Raw genomic sequence first — 20,697 nt, 5'->3', positions numbered from 1 at the left:
ATTAACTGTAGCCTATTTATATGCACAGCTGGTCTTCCAGGAGGACCCGCAGAACCACTTGCAGAACGTGTTAAGAGATGGTCAAATAAAGTATCATCTAAATGTTAATTCCAGCTAAGTGAACACATCCCTGGAGCGCTTTAACATATAAACTAAGGTCAGTAGACTTTAGGCAGCAGTGGAGAATATAAATCCAAGACTTCAGGTTATCAATGCCAAGAAACAAAATCATACAAGCAGAACAGACCATGAGCTGTATTACCTACTTGTAAGATAAGACAGAGAGGAATATACTCGACAACAGTTAAAGATCAGGTTTTTCCTTTCCTTCACAAAGAATAATGTGACCTCAGGTCCTCTTCCTGATTATTTGAAAGGTGAGGATGGATGACATCACATTTCAGACCTGAGTAATTTTTCTCTTGGTAAGAAGCTGGATGACTGAGATTTCCCATTTGGAATGGCAGTGTCCTAAAACTATCTTATGTATGTGTATATATATATATACACACACACACATCTTACAGCAACAAATTCCTTTACAGTGAAAGATTATTATTTCATTAAATATCTTCTCACAAAAGCAGCATATTAAAATTGACACACAAAGAGAATGAGAAAAATCCTTGTCCAGCTGACATCACTGAAAGTAAAAATGAAGCACAATGATCATAAGGCCAGGTACATGATTAAAAAAATAAAGTCCAGAATTACAGAAGTAGCATGACAACATTAATATAATTGGCCATGTTAAAATATTTAAAATACACAGAGAATTCTACCTCTATTTCCTTATATGCACTATAGGGAAAAAAAGCCCACTGATGTGGTGCAATTTCTAACACAATATAGTTTTCAGACTATTTCATCTTACAACATGATATTATTCCATTCCATTCACATGATAATATCTGATTAAATGACTTGGAACACAGGGTTTTTTTCTGAATAATTTATATTTTGACTATTTTTGAGACTAATATTTCACAATGATGGTTGTAAATTCGAACACTGGGAAAGGATTCAGATGTCAAGGAATTATGTAAGTACCAGCAGAATACACATTTTCGTATATTTTTGTCAAATCTGTAAATTAGTCTATAGGATAAATGACAGACTAAAAATTATTGTGAAAAGCCAATGCAGACTGTGAGGAACAGCTTTTCCGCATGTATAAAGAAGCAAATCTACAAAACCTGTCATGCAAAATACATTTTCTGTTAAAGACCCTGAAACATCCTTTTATCCTTTACGACTTCAGCAAAAAACAATGGGATCTCAGTTCTAAACACATAAATAAGTTTACATTTGTGGCAAATACTACTGAAAAGAGGCAATAGGATTTTTGTCCAAAATTCCATCTACCTGTTACAATGAATTAGAATTATATTTGTGCACAATAAAATTCTAGATGACTTACATATTACATCATGACATATTGGTATAAGTACTGACAATAACTGAGAAACTTTATGAAAAAAACTCATTCTTTGATTTAAGATCTATGCCTGCCAGACTCACAAGATCTTTAACATTTTAATAACAAGCATTTCGGACAAATTTTACTGGTATTATGTGTTTTACAGGGTATTTTGCTTTGCCAAACCATAGTAAATATGTTTGTACCATTGCAACTACACTTACAACAAAGCTAGAGTGGCAAAGTTCAAGACCTTTAAGGTCTCAGAAGACTGGGGGCCTTCTTCTAGACCAAAGCATCAACTACATGACAATAGAAAAAGAATTTTAAAAGAATTTTTAAAAGCTTTTAAAAAGGAAAAGAACAAATGATAGTAACATTTTAATAATGTACTTTGTTAGTAAACCAAGGTCTTGAGAACAATTCCATCCAATGTGGTCCATTGGAGACCACACCAACCATATCAGCTTAATGTTTACACCACCCGTCCCACTCCCAGATCTCACGAAGCAGCAACGGGATGCCTAAAACCCTACAAGTCTACCCATAATTCAGGAGCTGGTTCCATGTTTCATCAGTTCTCTCTCTGTCCACCAAAACTGTGACTTCTGCTACATACTACACTAGATCCTTGAGTAACATCTCAGTTGCTGCAATCACACAGTTCTTAGAGTAACAACTCTGCTGTCAGTATCTCAATGTGATTAACAGACCAAGTTCTTTCCCCCTTTCACCTCAGTCCCAACCTGACCATTTTTCATTTCACTTCTTTTAGCATTTCTCCTTTCATTCCATCAACAATTTTAGCTCTCTCCACTAGGCAAAAGTCTCACAGTCAATTCTTCCACCTTGGTCCTGCGTGTGGGAATCTCTGAATCTGTGTTGAAGAGCCCTCAAATATCCAGCCCACATATTGTTAGATAAGCAGTTTTCCATTAAACTTGCATGGAAAAATATGTACTTTTTTAACATGACATTCATGAAAAGACAAGGTCTTGGTAGTCCTCCTTCTGTTGTACAAGGTTAAGCATATAGTCTGCAGCTAACAAATACAAACACACAAGTACAGGTATTTGAAAATCCCTGTAGAGAATGGTTGTTTTGAGACTAACCCTTGACACTTGGCACTAGTCTTTCTGGCATCTACTTACTCATAATGAGAAGAAAATTATTGTTTCTTTCCTCCTTCCTCCTCAATATTGTGGTGTTTCTTACTTCATGCCTCAGGCAAGTTTTACATCTGCCAAGCCCAGGACTACCCTTTAAGCATTCTTGCATATCAGAATGCAAGAAAGACGCAGTGTAATTTTAGAAGATAACTTTTACAATGTGGAGGAAAAGAGCTTTCACAACCAGTTGTAAATCCTATGTGTATTTGTAAATTATGACTGAAATAAAATCCCACAGCAATTCTTTAAGCTGCTGTGTGGGAGTAGAGACAAAAGAATGGATGGAAAGAAAAAAATATTATAGTGTATCTGTTTATATTCACACCATCAAAAGGACTACAAAACTGCATGCTCTGATGAATTTGCCGGCCAACAGAACAAGCACTTTAAATTTTACTTTTTAATTTCTAGTGTCAGAATTTAGTTGGTTACAGTTTAGGATGTAAAGGATTTAAAAGACAACCAAACACTCTGAACAGCAGTGCCCAGAGCAAAGGTCCAGCAAGTAGCTTTGGGCAGAAACCAGTCTAGATTCAAATAAAGGAAGGAGCTGGGGTGGGCAGCCAGCTATCCTGTACATGTGATATCTATGACCACACTCAGGTGGAAGGCAGGAAGCTCACTAGCTGGACTTATGTCAGGAGAATAAAAATGGAACTTATATAGCAGAGTGACAGCATCATTCAATTCTTCCAAACTCCACTTGAATCTAGCGAGGAAGGCCACCTAGATGTCCCCATCCCTTGTCACTGTCACCCTGGTGCTGCAGTGACCTAGGACATTACCAGTTCCATGCCAGTGAGTTGAGACTCTAAGAAGGTGCTGCTCCCTGTGGAGCAGGCATCGGTGGTCACTAAAGCTAATACATTTTTCCTTCATATTGCAATGGTTTATATGCATATAACTCTGCTTCAGCTGGCAAGAGGAGAACCCTTTCCAAGAGTTGCTGGCTTGCCCAGACCTAGTGGAGCACATCCCTTAGTCCTCCTCTGCTATCACCAAGCTGGGACACAGAGCAGCTTTGGGTGCCTTCAAGATCAGCAGAGACTGCTACCACCCTGACCATGTCCCCAACTCTCACCTGCCCACATATGGACATGGTCTGGTTATTTGGAAAACATATGAACTTCATAAAGGTCACAATATACTGGTGACCCTCCAAGAATTCCTTCAAGAAAAATTGTTTCAGGAAAATATTTTTTTAAAATATCTAAGTTGTTTTGAATCTTTCTTCCACATATAAACATTCACTCGTTCCACCAATATTTCAGACACCCAGTTCTAAGTAGTACAATGTTTTTCATCTGTTGGCACTAAACAACATCAACCCCATATGTACAAATGAAATATAAGTTGTAGCTATTGCATAGCCAGATACTGAAGTTTCTAAAAACACGATTACATTAGGGTGCAATGGCCATTTAATCAGGAGGGAAACTACTGCCAAGTTTTCCCTAGAATCAAATGCTTTCAGTCAGCTCTTGGGTTTTAAATAGGCGATTCAAGTTTTAGAATGTTTGCCATGCTTTCCACCACAAAATCCAGCATACACTTTAGTCTTAAAATCTCAGAGGCCTTCTGGCAGTTAAAATAACTAAACAAATAAAAAAATAAATAAAATTATCATGTTACAAAGAAAAATTTCCTCCGTATCAGTCTCATATTAATTTGACTGTTTTCATCATGACAAGTAAATGACAGCAATATTGCCACTCCCACAAGGCACAGGATAAAAAACAGCCTCCAATTAATAGTACAAAAACCACTTATTAATAAAACAAACACACCCAGAGGTACTACTTATTTCAGCAAATATCAACAAAAATACTTCAAAGAAAATACATTTCCTAACAATGCCAATGTTCTTTCTTCACCCTTTCTCTTGTTTATTTTTTGCCATTTCTTTTTCTACTTCTCTTGCCCATCAGTTGAATGTCAAAGTAACGGGCTGGCATTCTCAAAACTTTCAAAACCAAATCTCCATAATTATCTTCTAATTCTTTCAAATTCCCTTAAATTGTAGCAGCAACAGGGATCAGCTTACAGTCACAGGAGAGAGGTTCACAGAATTGTATTTAGAAACCATTCAACATTTTGGAATGAATAGCAAAACAATCCACATGGAGAAAATGTGATAATGGAGCCATAACATGATGGCATCAGGCTCTTAAAATATTTCTCCTCAAAGCTCTATTGTATGCATGATTTACTTTGAGCATAGGGATATCTGGAAGCCACATCAAAGACCTAATGGATAGACATTTTGTTAACATATGTAGAACTGATGCCAGGCTATAAAACAACACTGCACTGAGTATTACACATCTTCAGAAAAGTCTGGTTGTTTTGTGTTGATTTTTTCTTTTCTTGAGGTTGGGGTGGATTTTTGGTCTACAAATTATTTCTTCCGTTATGTGCATGAATGCCTAACAGGCTCAGAAGCCTGGACAATTTTTATGTTCTCTTGTTCCCTGGATCTTTGCCCAGTATCACAAAATCTGAGACAGGGCTGATCTTTGAAACTGGGAAAGCAAGAAGAATGAAAAAATAAATAAGCATCTATATCCTTTGCAGAACAGGTTCTGTTACTTCAATCACAGACTGGTAAAACTCCTCACAATCCATGCTACGTTAGCATCTCTGTTTCTCAGGTCATCCCTAGGACTGCTACTTTCAAAGAGCTGATCAAACATGGCTCTAAGCTACAATGCATTCTTCATTGGTCTTTAATGTCCTTGGTGTTCAAAATGGAGACAATTTTCAAACTGTGCATACTGCAGATATGGCATTCCATAAAACCAGGAGGCCAAAAAAGCTTTGTAGAGTGAATTCCTGGAACAGATCTCCAGGATTCTGAAAAGGCCACTTAAAAGCTCCTCTGTTTCTGCTCTAAAGTATTTATCCTGGATCACAGAATAATGAGCAGCAAATTTATGTACTTTGTAGGGCACTTAGGAAACAGTTTTTCCATCACTTAGTAACTGTAGGATAAGTAAAACAGCGCTGCACACCAAGAAACAGAGTATGAAAAGACACTGAAAGTCAAGACTGCAGAAGAGTTATAACTTTATCCACTTTGATACCTTTTCAGTTAATCACATATTTCGTGGTTCCATGTTTGGCACATTTGGTACATTGAAGCCAGATTAACAACAAACAGCTGCTATTTATAGCATTTCCCCAGAGATGAGAACGGCTGCTGCTGCACTTTAAGACCAATCATGTTACATCTGTATTAAAATGAGAAGACAAACATGTTTTACTGCCAACTCTGCCTGAATTTCAAATGAAAACCACATTAGTTAGCTTGTGAATTTCTCAGTCAGTCAGTCTCCAGTGTGAGCTTACATAGTTTAAATAAAACATCTCATCAACACACAATACAGCACAAAAGGATGCTAGCAGCATGGGCCTAGGTGCAAAAGAGTTCTCAAATACTCCTCCAAGATAAAAGTCAGGAATGGACTGCAAATGTCTCTAACCTGCAATAGTCTGGACCTCAGCAAGTTGTGCTACCATACCTTTGTCATTTCACAAACTCTATGGCTCAGTTGTCAGCAGTCATACAGGCTTAAATATGTTAAATCCCACAACCCACAGGTTTTCTACTCTCACTGCTGTCCTAAGCACCGTGAGAATGGGATCCAAGCTCAGAAAGGTTGCCAGGACATCAAGTCATAGCATGTTTGGTCCCACTGTTTCCTATTTGTTTATATGAAGAAAAGGTGGATCTTGAATTCATTATCTTATAGGCACAGGCTCACCTCCTTTAGGCACCTACAGGTTAATCAGGCCTCAGCAGGCACCAAACAAGGACCTCAACTGCCATGAGGATGGTGGATGTCTCTGCTCTGACCACACACAATCACACCCGCTCTTGGCATATGAGGAGTGTTCTCTGGGGTGAACAGTCCTCTCCTAACTTAGAAGGAATAATACAATTAGAAACAGAACAGAGACATTAGTGAGACACTGAACTTTATTGACAGAATGACAAAATCCATTTATTTTTTCTGTTCAAATGCTTTCTACACCACCTGAAAACTTGATACTGCAGAGTTGCAGCTTGCAGTAGGTTTCACCATGCATTTTTCCTAGCTGGAATGATTGCTTACTGCCTACTGGCCAGCCAAACAGAAAGGATAAAGCAGGAAGGAAAGCTGAAGTATCAGTGGATTAATTTTTCCAAACTACTTGCACATTGGGTACAGAGATGCCTCAAAAAGACACAGGACATGTGCGCTCATGTCACATCATTGCCCTTGAAGATGAACACACCCCTGAGAGCTTGATGCTTCACAAAGCACTAATAACATTTCTTTTCCTGCTTTAGGTTACTTGGAAATGCAAATGTGTTGAAGTTAAGCATAAGTGCTTAAAATAAGGTTTGCAACTCAAACAATTCTGAGTATCCATTTTGATTTCAACATTTCTTGCAGCAGCAATGACTTTCAGAACACTAAGTCTAAAATACAGGAAACTTTTAGGAAAATATATCAAAAAACATATCAACTACTATTTTCCTGTTTTCCTTAACATTTTTTTTCTAGTTTTATCGCCCAATCCACGATTGCTATATGCAAGAATCCACATAAAACACTTGGAAAAATGATTGAAAAAGGAGGAACGGAACTGGATATGCTAAAAAAGTGGTCAAATTTAAAAAACAAACAAACAAAAAAACCAAAAAAACCCCATAGTAAAACAAAAAAGAACCCCTCCAAAAACTCCAAAGAGGTATCAAAAAAAAATTCTCCTTTAACATATCTTAATAATAATATATATTGTTTGTACCATAAACTTGTCAGACATATTATTTCAGTTCATGGATTATTTTTAATAAACATGTTAAAATCTCATGGAAGGAGTCAATGAATTATTGATAAATCAAGCAGTATATTAAATTCTGGTCTATAGATCATCATCTATAGATGAACACAAGTATACCTAAATGTGTAGTTACATCTTGAGCTGAATCACTTTTCACCAGACTTCACACACTTTCTTCAGTGTCCTACAGCAACCCTCATTTTCAACTAGGGGGGTTGCAGGGGTTTAAGTTATAATTTGCTCTAATACCTATGACCAGCTATTTTTCACAGGTTTCAACCTAATTTTAAAGCTTTAGACCTTTTTTAAGAGCAATACCACCTACTGTTGATTTCACACCCAGAGCTGAGATCCAGGTTTGGGTTTTTTCAATTCAAAACTTAAACTGAAATGTTGGCCCATGGAAATGGCACCTTTCTGTTCCCCAGGATTTGTACTGCATTTTGAAACACTTTAGCATAGAGGGCACAGTAAAAATTTGGATCTGCAATGTATTTTATTGCCTAAATAGCGAGATGGTTCCCATTTTTACCAGAGTAACACAATGGAATGAGCATGGAGAAGAACCCATTAAGGCTCCAACAGAAACTGAATACTAAAAAACCTAAACATTCACTTGTTTTATTTTTCTGTTTCTTGGTTACATTTTCAATGTGTGCCCACTACCAGTCGCATTATCATCAGCAGGGGGCTTGTAAATAAGCCTTTACCCAGTGTTTAAGAAAAATGAGCTTGTCAATGGAAGTAGTGGAGAGATCTCAATCCACTTCATTACTTAAAGAAACAGAGCAGGACAGCAAAGAGAAAATCAAGTCCAGGCAAGCACCTTAACATATCTTTGAAGTCTACATTTGAACACTTCATAACCTGAATTGAAATGTCAAATTTTGAAATACATCAAACATAATTCAGGAAAGATAGTCAATTAACTGGTTAGAAGCATTGTTAAAAATGCAGCTGACATAAAATTAAATTAAATGCACCCTAATTAGAAAGTTGGAACACTTAAATTGGTAAATATATGTTTCATGAAACTAGACACACAGGTGATCTTATGTAAACCAATCAACCATCAGGGTAGTTACTCTTTCCCTGCCCAGTAATCAAGCTGCTGAAACTGGACACTCATGCTAACATTGAGGATCTCTAACACCACAAGCCAGAGCTACTGAACTGTCATCTCAGAAAAGATAAGATCTCTTAAACAGTTAAAATCGCTTGCCTGGTTTAAAGGTCAGAGATAGTCATTCTTCTTGCCCATTGAAGCCATAAAAGTACAGTGTTTAAAAAAGCATTGTGGCTCAGTAGGTACTCTAGCAGCAATTTCTAGTGCTGCTGTAACTGAGGTATCATCAACATGTCCACAATAAAACATACTGCCAGAAAAGTAATTCCATGTTTTAAGCTGACACAGAAGGCCTTATACCAGGCACAAGTCCTTCAGCAGCAAGAGTTTGATTTGTATGATATTTAGCTAAGAGGTTGAAAGAAAAGAGAAAGCAAGAAAAAGTCTTACAAATGGAAGTCAACAATGTAGAATTACGTAATATTGAAATAGAATTTGTGGTGCAGACAATTTATTCCAACCACACATACCTGCTAAACATAGCTATGAAACCTGTTACCTGGAAAAGACTAAAAAGCTAAGATGTCTAAAATATAGAAAAGCATGAATATATTCATGAATGAAAAATATAGAAAAGTGTGAATAAAAGATACTTGTTTTAGGGATTTCTTCAAAAGGGCCAGTTTGTTTTTTTGATTGTTTCTTCCATATTGTTAAAGAAAAAATGAGGCATTTTTTGTATATTTTCACCCACCTGCTCTGGGTACTTGCTTCCAACTATCTCTGCCACAGTGTTGAAGGACAGAGAGTCTGGATAAGTCTTAGCTCCCATCCTCAGGTGCACAACAATCTTAGTGCCGCGGAGAGACATTCGTGACATCATTTCAGCATCTTCCACAGTGATGCAGGCAGTGGGAATTTGGGGTACACCAGGCTGGTAACTCTGCTCCCCAGTATGTGGACTGTTAAAAAAACCCAACAAAACACAGTGTTAACAACTTTGCTCTGTAATTTTTTTAGCATTACTGCAGAATTATTAAAAAGAATGACCATCATGACCATCCCTGCCATACTCTCAAAAGGGACATAGCTACAATTTTTAATAAACTTTTTGACAAAATACATCAAGCATTTTTACACTAATCAGAATATCTGACTGTTACTATTTAATGTGTATAGAATTCTATTCATTGTCAGCTCTATTTAGGTCATTGCCATGCTTTGATACCACACTCCATTCACTGCTTTACCAGAAAGAAAAGCAATGAAAAGTCTAAATGAACAGGTTACCATAACGGCATTTTTTTTCCTGTAGCAAGTAATGAAATTAAAATTCACTATTAAATTTTAATGCTATTTTCCAAATAACATATTTGCAGAACAGATGAGGTTGGCAGGAACCTCTGGAGATCATCTGGACCAACCTCCCTGCTTGAGGGGGCCACCCAAAACCAGTTGCCCAGAACCATGCACAATGCATGAAAATCTTCACCTGTGAGCCTTCTCAGAGCAGCAGACACACTTTTTTATACATTTAAACAAACAATAAAAAAATTAAATTGCATTATTTTTGCAATTTAAGTCATCTAAAATGGAAAAAAAACCCTATTCAGTTTCTGGAGGAGGTATGTTAAGTAGGAAAGGAGAAATGTACTTTGTAAGATTATTGATTAAGTAAAATGGGAGAGATTATTCAGTTCTATTTATTGAGAAGAATAATCCCTTCTCAACAATAACAAGTCATATTGTAATCAATAACATAACCTGCAGAGTAGATATGCATAAATATTTATTTCACATGGAAATACTAAAAACTAGTTACAAAGGTCTTACAGGAGCTTCTTCAGAGTTCTGTCTATTAAGTGACAACAGTTCAGGAAATTATTGCTCCCGGTTGTTTACAGCTGAACCTCAATCAAAGGCCAGTGTCTCTTCCCATCAGCTTTGCAGATCAGGTGACCCATGGCTCACCTTTGAAATAACATTTAACCTGAAACTCGGCATTTCCTGTGCCATGTAATATCCCTGAGTGGGATAAAACCATGTAGACTTATAACTTCAGACCCTTTTTTTTCTTTCTTCTTTCTCTTTGTCAGGAAAAAAAAGGCACCCCTCATCCCCACTTTTAAACTGCGATAACTTGCTGCATATGTTTAATATTTCTTTGAGTGTTTGGGGATAAATCCAGAATGTTAACCAAAAGACTTTCCAAACAATATAAAATAAACAGACTAAAAAAAAAAAAAAGAAAAAGAGAGATGACAGTTTCATGTACTAACGTTTAAAATCCCCAAACCCTACACTCAACAACTGAGCAGAAGCTGTTTGTTTCTGGTAATTTTAAGTGAATGTTCTTGCCTGTGTCTACTGGCAAGTTTATATCTTAGTACTAACATGGTGTATATGCTGAATATTGCAGTAATTCAAGTTTTATCACAGATTTCAAGGTCCTTGTTATTTCTCAGATGCTCAACAAAAGAAATCCCCAAAACTGTATGTTTCTCCAGTTTAAGCAGCAAGCACATTTATTGCATATGCTCCATCCTGATGTTCCATCACAATTGCAGATAAGGCTGCTGAGAATTCACTGTGATCCATACATGCTTACACACCTCAAGTCAAAGAACATTTGCAGGTACAAAATTTACCCAGCTAGCCCAAAAAATAAACCTTGAAGTTACCCAGAAGTGTCATTTGTATGCTCAAACTACCACTCTGCCAAGATTACAAAGGTAAACCCTATTACCCAAATTAAGCCATATTGGTACAGGCAGGCAGATCCAGCAACAGCTCAGATGATACCAGGATCTGACAGGAATGGATGAGTGCCCAAATTATTTCTACAAAAAGGGAAATGGAGCCTAAGCATGACCGGTACAAAGACACAAAGCAATACCACAGTACTGTAGATTCCTAATGCTGCAAGATGAACCCACATAGAAAACATTTGTGGCAGACACTAAGCATCCTGGGATGCACCTGATTAAAGTCTACATGCATGCAAAACATGCCATGTTTTAAGTATATCATCTACATAATAAATTGCTTAATAAAGTGCCAAAGAATACATTAAAAAAAAATCTAAGCAAAGCAAATTAAGTGCCTTTTATGTAGAGATAACCAACTGGAAAGGCTACTGACCATATGGCAAGACCTGAGCAAGAACTAACAAAATAGAAATTACTAGCTGACTCTGTGTAACAGATGGAGAGAAACATTCTTGAGTTTGGCTCAAAACAGGGCAAACAGGATGTAGTTTGGGAAAATCAGGAGAAATTTTTTTTTGGGGGGGGGAGGGGAAGCAGGGGGGATGACATAAAGGTTTTTTTTTTCATTGAGTCCAAACAAACATTATTTTGGGACTATTATTTCAAAAAAAGAAGGATCTTATTAAAAAAAAAAATTAAACTCTCTTGCATTTACATTCCTTGCACCTTGAAAAGGAAATGAAAGGAAAGCATCACATAACACCAGCTACAGAGATCACAAATAACCCTGACTCAGAATCAGCATTCAACTTAAAAACATTGGTACCTACAGAAAAGCAAGGTGCACCTCTGGCATTTCCCAATAACACCTGGGAGCGACATTAACATCTGCTTCAAACACACACTCTCTGAAAAACCTAAATTAATTCTAACCCTAAACTAATTCTGCAAAACTTCAAGGGTAGTTAGGCTATTTAATATATGATATCCCAGTTCAATACCATAATTTGGTGTTCAGAGGAGATGGTAAGCAGTTCTCCCATTATTTTTATTTACTTAACACAAATATCTGTTTTGATTTTAGATCTACTGAATCACCTCACATCCATATTTGAACTATTAATTGAAAGCATATTAATGTTACTACAAATTCACAGTCATTTGTTCCTGACATTCTTGTTCAACAGCTGACAGAATTCAGATAAATAAAGTGGTTGAGTTTTGCTTTTGATAAACCCCTAGATTTCACATCTTGGAAAGTATTCAAGAGAAGAGTCATGGTATGAATAAAAGCAGAGAAAAAGGCTCAAAAAAACCCCCACATTTTCTCTGTTAAAAGTACATGTCAAATGGCTAGTAAGAAACAGATGTAGCTGGTACCTTACACAAAACTGTAAAGGAAGAATAAAAAATTCAAAAAGCAGCTAGTTAGCTTCTCTTCTGAGTAAAATAATCAAATGTGGAGAAACTAAAAAATGTGGCTGAAAAGATGTGCTGCTGGTGTCAGGTCAGTTTTAACTCTTCTTACTGCGGTAGCCGACATCGCATGCTCCATTACTTTGTCCCTGCACTTCCAACCCTTATCTCTAAGACAAGCTAAAATGCCCAAGGAAAAGTAAACTGTGTAAGAACCAGTGCTTCAAGCTAAACTGGATGCTCTGATAGAAAACAGATCTCAAGTTGAAGCCTTGGAAAATGATAGCAATCTCCTAAGGGGAGAAGTAAGCATCACATTATAAGAACTCTAACATGGCTAAAAGGAAAAAAAACCCCAACCAATCAAAACTTGATTATACAAAAGCTTAGAAAGATTTATTTCAACCATAATGTGTATGCACATACCCTCAGTGCACCATTCTTCACATTAACTTAGAAGAGCAATCTAGAGTTGGGAAATACAAAAAAAATGTTGTCTAAGTATTGCCAGTGTTGTCCAAGTTTGCTCTTTCAGACAAACACATTGCAAGACTAATTACATATGTGACCACCTATTTTCTACAGGACCCATGTAAAATTCACTGTATGATCCAAATGTAAACTAAAAATTCATATCAGATCAGCTAGTTAATATTGACTTAAATCATAAAATACATTCCTGAGTAGAGCCATGACTACATTAATCACTAGCTATATCCACAGCAAGATCACAGCCTTAACTTTTAAGAGGCTCACATTTTCCACACACTTAGCTTTTGTTTTTTCACTTTTCTATTCTACATAGCACAGAAAATCCCCTCATCACATACAAAGCTTTTCACTTTAAAGGGGGTGATGGAACATACTGCAGCAAAACAGGAGGAAAATGACACATCTTGCTCTCACACTTATCTACAGAGAGTAGCTATTCATGAGTGCCTCACTCCTGTAACTTCCTCTGCATCATGAGCAGCATGGCACAGCCTGTACTCCACACAAGTAAATCCCCTTTTCCAGCACCACAAACTCCTTACAAAACAAAAGTTGCCCTTGTGTGCCCTCCAACTGTGCATGTTCTTCCAAGATTCTCACCAATATCTGAATAGAGAGGCCAACAGTAATTGCAAATAGTCAAAACGTCGAAAGTATTGTTAATCTTTTCAGAAGAATTAGGCCTATAAAAATAAAATCAAGACTATTCCCCATTTACAACCACTTGGCAAAACATAAAAGAAATAAATTCGGCCTAATTTTGTGTTTCTGTCATCATTTGTCCCAAGACTCACTTGCTTTGTTTGCTTCTTATATTGGTGGGTCTTGGTGGGATTTGATTTGTTGGTTCACAGTAAGTTGAAAAGATATCAAGACTGTCAAATTCAAAACCAAACAGAAATATGCACAGAAAATTTTAAGAAACTGCAGAGTAAAAATACTATGCAAATATGGAATTAAATAGCATAAATAAATAACAGAGTGTAACGGAGTGTAATGGAGTGTAAGAAAGGCTCCAGAAGCTACCAGCCTTACCAAGGAAAGTTCCCTTTGAAGAACACAGCATTATTCTGTTACCACATTGACTCCAATTAAATTGACATTTAGAAAACTGCATTTAGTGACTACTGGGCACTCAATAAAATTAGCCTTTACCAAACAAGCATAGTAGCTTTACCATAATTACATATGTCCTAGGTTACAGAATGTAACTTACACATACATGTTTGTATTTCACTACAATATTCAGTAACAATAGTAACAAGTAACAAGCACAAAGAGAATTTCCCAGTAAGTACAGAATCTTTTAAAAATAACATGGATTAGATATGGTTTGCCAAACAAAAAGCAGAAAACAACCATGAATAGTAAAATGATCAAATGAAGTTCGATGCGTTCTACCCTGGGACTATCCAACTGCTGGGAAAGTAGAACAGCTTTCCAAGAATCTGTAGAAAATGAAAGTTTGCATCAGCTGCTCTTCAACTGAAAAAGAAACTTGTTGGGTCTTACAGACAGGAGGATGACTCTCCAGCAGCTGACATCTTGAGGGAACTATTTAAGTCATACACCTGTTTGGCCTCCTTCTGCTCAGTACAGATCACCAAGCTCTGTCCTTCTGTGTTTACATCCCTGCCTTGTGAGAATGCAGCTGCCTGCTGCGTGCTACACTAGGTACATTAGGAGCAGGCTCCTGGAGTGAACACCACTGGCAACCAGAATTGCCAGCAGCTGAAAGGATTCTGCCTCCAAAGGCTTTGTTTGTACTTTTTTTCTTTTTTAATTCCTAGCTTCTCAGCCTTGAGCACAAGTCTTATTTATATCTTCAATGACCCCCTCAATCACCAGGGACCAATGTGCACAGAGAACAAATTAAAAAAAACCTCACTGAGAACAGATGTTATATTTTACACCTACAAGAAGGATATAAATAAATCCAAACAAACAAACAAAAAAGAAATCAAAACTCAAAACAACAACCCCCCCTCATTTTCTTTATTTGGAAAGCAGCAAATCAGGCAAAGAAGCATCACAAGCCTAGCACTACAAAAGCAATGTAAGAACTAGAATACTGGCCTGTTCTCCATACCATCTCTGTTTAATGATGTTTTTCATTGTTATAATTACCTTTTATATCAAAATTATCAAGCACAAATAGGTGTGAAGAGACATTACAGCTTTCAGGGTACTGTATCAGTCCTTCCAAGTCTCTGATTGATTAGAGATAGGGAGTAGCAGAGAGGGTCAAGCTCTCCCACACACAGGCACATACACACCAGAAACACGAGTCAGCCCTGGCACTTAATGAATACATCACGGGGCAGCACAGGGAGCTCCCGCCTCCCTTCAAAGGGTGGTCATGGTAAAGGGTAACACGCAGCCAACACTCAGCTGAAGGAAAAGGGTAGGGATAGAGGATATTTGTCTTACCACCATAAAACTTCTCCCTTTTATTGAGCTGACCCCTGAGGTAAACAGAGAGGAGCAAGGTCTGAAAGGAGGCAGAAGAAAGTCTCAGATTCACAGAACAGTATAGAGATGGTGCTTTTCTTCTTTCCTTCCTTCTCTCAGCAACCCACCATTCAGAGCGTTCTTTGGACACTGTCCTCCATAAAAACCAATCTTAAACTCATACGCATTTAGGAACGTCTCCCTTCAACAAGCTGTGGAAATGCAAACAAAGGCTCATAGAGATACACTTTTAAAGTGTGAAAAATAAGATGAGTATCAACAGGATAAAGGTAGTCAAGGAAAAAACCATAAGGCAGTGACAGAGTAAACATGTTTCTCAAGTCAGCAGGAGACAAAGCATCTTAGTACCAAAGGCAACTATGTGGATGGACTAAAGAGGAGGACTTTAAAAAACTCACAGTAGAATAACATAGTTATTATCATCTCAGATAGCATGAAATTAAATCCCAAAAGTAAAAAAGAAGAAAATAGTTATCTTTTCTTCTGTTTGTGAGTACAAGTTTTTCCACTGAAACACTTCCATTAACCACAAAAGGAGGGGGTGGGACAACAGGGGAGATGACTTTAAAACCTAACTGGATATGAAAAGAAAGTGAAGGGACAGGCTGGATTCAATTTCAGGGAATGCACAAAAAAAAGCCACTGCAAGACACTTGTCCAGGTGAGCCACAATATCTTCTGAAGAAAACTGAAACTCTGAAAAATCTTCACTACATAAACGTTTCTTTCACTCCCACACTTCTAATTACTATAGAATACTAAAAACCGTTTTGATGGTCTGTTAAATAATCCAATACTTTTACCATTCAAATAAAAAAAGAGAATAAAAAATATGTTAGTAAAAATAACACAGAGGTTGTACCGCTTTTTTTGTCTCTCAGCTGAGAAATTTTAGTAGTGTCACTTGAAAGGGACTGCTTTAACTACACCTTATCATTACATTTGCCTGTTATCTAGTTCACACATTACACAGTTCCACTTATGCAATGTAAAATGCACTATAAATGCCTAAGTGATAAAATGTTATCTAATAGTGTATTATACTTATTTGATAAACTGGTTCTCCAATAAATGCTATATTTTTATTTCCAAAATTTAGGAAAGTCTTGCCTGTCACTTCAAACTTACAGACACCCTGAATTTTTCATCTTTGAACCTGAACACTGAAAGCAGAAAAGTTCTTTTCAGGAATAGAATGCATTTTTAAAGTTCACTATAGTATTTTAACTCCAGTGAACTGCAACTAAATATTGAGCAGCCCCACAAAATGTCCTGCCGTGCATGAGTGTTTTTTCCCTAGCTGTATTTTTTGACAGTGGAAGATTCTTCTATAAGCTTCATAATCTATGTCAGATGATACAAAAATTGTCCCAGTAGGAACATTTCCTCTTAACAGCTCCTTTCCTGGCAATTAGTTGTGTTTGGGGAAAAAAAAAAAAAAAGAGTGTCAGGCTTAAAAAAAAACCCAACAAAATCCAGTACAAACCATGGCTGAGAGAATGAATAAGTTTTGCGGATCTTGCCATACTACAGGTTTCTTTGGGAGCATGCAGGAAGAACACCTGGCACACAGCAGTTTTCACAAGGAGATTAAAGTAGGGGTTTTCTGAGAAAGTATTTCAGTATTGAGAATTGAAGTCAGTTTCCTTCCTCAAAAGGAAAAGAGAAATTGCTGACAAAATGCAACATTTTCTCACTAGTTTCTTTTGCTATCAAGTTTGTTGTGCTCTGCAGCATACACCATATAGTCATACTGTTTTGTGTAATGTTTGGTGGTTTTTTCTCTCCCCATTTAATCCTAGAGATACAGCAATTGCTTCATCATCTTCTGAATGGGAGAGAATTCCATTCCTGCAATTTATGGGCTTCTTTAATATCTAATAAAGTGTGCCTATGAGAGTCTGTGCTGGAAGAGAGACTATCTGGAACAATATAATTTTCTCTCATTTTCATTAGTTGATCCACATCGCTCAGGAAAATGTTATTGTAAAAAAGGTAGCAGGCTGGAGGCTGGTACAATAACGATCATCACTTTTACAGCCTGTACATAAATTAAAACTTGCAAATGATTTTGGACTGGAACCAAGAGATACAGGCACACAGCCAGTCAGATCAGATGAATCGTTAAGGTCACACGGGTTTAGGGACATGATGAGATTCCAGACTACCTGAAAAGTGACAACTGTGAGAAGGCCAGAGCTCTCCAAGTCCACCCCTGGAGAAGAGGATTGCCACTTCCAGGAGAAGAGGCTTCCCCACTTCCTCCTCACCCATGTGTCCAGGGTCTCCCTGGTGTTCAGGGAGCCTCCCTGAGGAGAGGCATGCAGCAAGGCACCTGCACTCAGCCCTGTGTACAGCCCACAGCCTTAGGGCTCAATAGAGGAAAACACTGAAGATCACAGTGCAACACTGCAAGACAGTAACGGAATAAAAAGTGGGAATTTTCTTCCCAATGTTCAGGTACTAAGTAGTTATTATTCCCCCACCCCACAAAGTACACTGTGCAAGAAAATTATCTTCCCGATTGTGAATGATTGTTATCACTGAGACCATGTATATAACTTTATGAATAATAAAAATAGAAAATCTTGAAAAAAATCTACCTACTTTGAAAGAAGAGCATAATATAATTTTTAGAAGCAGAACTGTGTTTTACAAGGTAATATATGCAGGCTGAATTACCTTGCAGCTACCAGTCAAGCTAAAATTTCTTCCTCTAAAATACTCTATACTACACTTCTGTGTAGTGGAGTTACTTAAACTATTCACTGGAAATTGTACTTGTTTCAAATCTAACTTGTCTAAAAACAGATACCAAGTTCTACAGAACAAATCCAAATGTGTGCAATTCATAACTATTTATGAAATGGTTTAAAGCAATTGTTCTGTAAGTGCAGCCCAAAGATCACCTGCAGTTTGCAAAGCCTTGGACACCCAGCTCTCAGTGGGCTTTTAATAATTTCATTCATGTGAAGCTAAAGTTTCACTGGCCTGCAGGTGAATCTTGTGATGTAGCCCATATATTGATTAATACCACTATTAACAAAACTCCTGTTTTAAGGAGTTTTAAGGACAGTGCTTGATTGCTGATCTAACCACAGAACTCTTCACCTGCAATGAACAGCTGATGGTTGATGTGACCAAGGACACACTGCAAATCACAGGGTAGCACTTCTTGCTGCCAGAACTATGAAACTGTTTAGCAGCTTTGCAGCAAAAATGGTGCTAAAACAACTCCTTGGAAGTTCATGACTTGTGAAACATTTGGTGGAAACAGACGTGTCTAGGACCATCCTTATGAAACCATGACAGACTGTCCAGCTCACACGCTCTGCACCCTGTTAACTTTTGTAATGGCCTGAAAAACTCAGGTGGAGGTAGAACTAATAGTGAATTTGTGGCTAAAATTTCTGCCCCAAACATATTTGGACTAAAACTAAACAAAACTACAGCTTCAGATACCTTATGTGGGAGATCCTAGAGGACTAAATGGAATTATCTTTTCCTTTCTCAGGAAACTTCCATGGACAAACATCACCTACAAGTCCAATGCTTTCCAATGGTATTTTCCAATTCCTTGTCATCTTATTGCAATTGCCTGGATTCTGGTATCCTTTCACTAACTGTTAAGCCAGCCCATTAAGTAAAATCAAAATAGTGAAGGAATAAAAAATACCACTCTATATGGGAAGGGGTAAAGGAATCCATCACTGATTGTCACTCAGAAGTACAAAGATTTGCATGACTGAAACCTAATTTTAGACACTGAAAAACAGTTACACTTCTAAAAACATAAGCTGCAGCTGCACTTGTTATTCCAAGTAGCTCTGCTAAAGTTTTCTCATGGGTCTGTCTATTCACGTTGCATTTCTGGCAAGACTGAAGTGGTAGCATTCTCTCAGACACTGCAGCACACCATTTCTGTTTTCCTAGAGTGTCAGCATTATAGACTAAGTAAAAGAAGAGGGGGTAAAAAATTCCCATCGTTTTGTGGAGTAACTGCCTTGGATGGTCTTTCAGATGGATTCTGGCTGCATGTGGACAGTGCTGGGTCCCGTCTCAAGGTCTTCAAGTTTGAGCACAAATGTACACGGCTCTTAATGTCCCTTATGGAGATACAGAGCAGGTACTCAAATTGCCCGGTCCCTTCACAGCAACTGCAACCTTCTCAAAACCCCAGACTGGGAGCCCTGAAAATTTTTCTTTCCTTCTATAGAGACTGCAGATAGAGATACTCAGCAGGAGACAAAAACTGTCCTCAAAGACAGATCACAAACTGCTTCCTGAAGAGCTGCATGCAACACACAGATTACAGAAGAACAACTAAAACCTCCTTACATCTCTCCTGGGAATTCACTCTTTCCAAAACTCAGATTTTTGGCAAAAATCACATTTGAATCCCAGAACCTGATTTCTAAAGTTCATGTTTTCCTTGAGGATATGAAACTTTTACTAAGAGAAAGCCTTTTACTTTTTTTGAAATTCCAGCTCCTTCATGCTTTTTTCAGAGGATTTAACTCTCTCCTGGTGAGTTAATACTGAATTGAACTCAAATCCTTTGAATTACAGTCAAATTATTTAAATGTTTACATTTGAAAATACAATATTTCTACATAAAGAACTGTATTCTCTGTCATTCACCTCCTGCCAGAGCCTTCCCACAGATCTGAATCTCAATCTAGCAGAATTCAACAATCAACGTAATAAAAACCCCCATGGTTATATAATGGATTATTTATCAGCAGTAGTCACCCACTGTTATGTGGTAATACAACAGTTACTTGGTTTTGACATGTGCAAATTGTTGCAGAATCTACTAATGACTACTTAAACACAGTTTAGAAGAGTTGACTTTTATTGTTCTCCTCTTCACAGTAAACAATGTACAAATGCTATCCTAAATTAACATTCAAGAAATATTAATATTGCTTATAAACAGGGAAAGAGAGAATACTGTGACCTGCTCAAGATACCACAGGGGCACAAGGCAGAGTGATGAATGGAACTTCAGAACCCCTGGGCTTAATTGATTCACTTGATTACTCTCCTTCATCTGACAAAAGTATCCTTTTGTTCTTCAGTGCACAAATGTCTAGAATCAATCTGGATTTTTCAAAGCTAAAC

At 37.4% G+C, this 20,697-nt stretch overlaps 1 protein-coding gene across 1 annotated transcript in view; it reads right to left on the bottom strand.

Annotated features, from left to right (window-relative positions):
* The window catches only part of CPQ (carboxypeptidase Q), a 147,246-nt gene that overhangs the window by 84,527 nt on the left and 42,022 nt on the right, over positions 1 to 20,697 (bottom strand). Inside the window, exon 4 of the mRNA XM_039706368.1 lies at positions 9,240 to 9,447. Within this exon, the coding sequence (XP_039562302.1) occupies positions 9,240 to 9,447 (208 nt within the window). The remainder of the gene's footprint in view (positions 1 to 9,239; positions 9,448 to 20,697) is intronic.

This window comes from Passer montanus, unplaced genomic scaffold (assembly GCF_014805655.1).
Source record: "Passer montanus isolate IOZ18808 unplaced genomic scaffold, ASM1480565v1 scaffold19, whole genome shotgun sequence".
Lineage (NCBI taxonomy): Eukaryota > Metazoa > Chordata > Aves > Passeriformes > Passeridae > Passer > Passer montanus.
The sequence above is the reverse complement of the archived record's forward strand: the minus strand, read 5'-3'. Positions and strand labels throughout refer to the sequence as shown.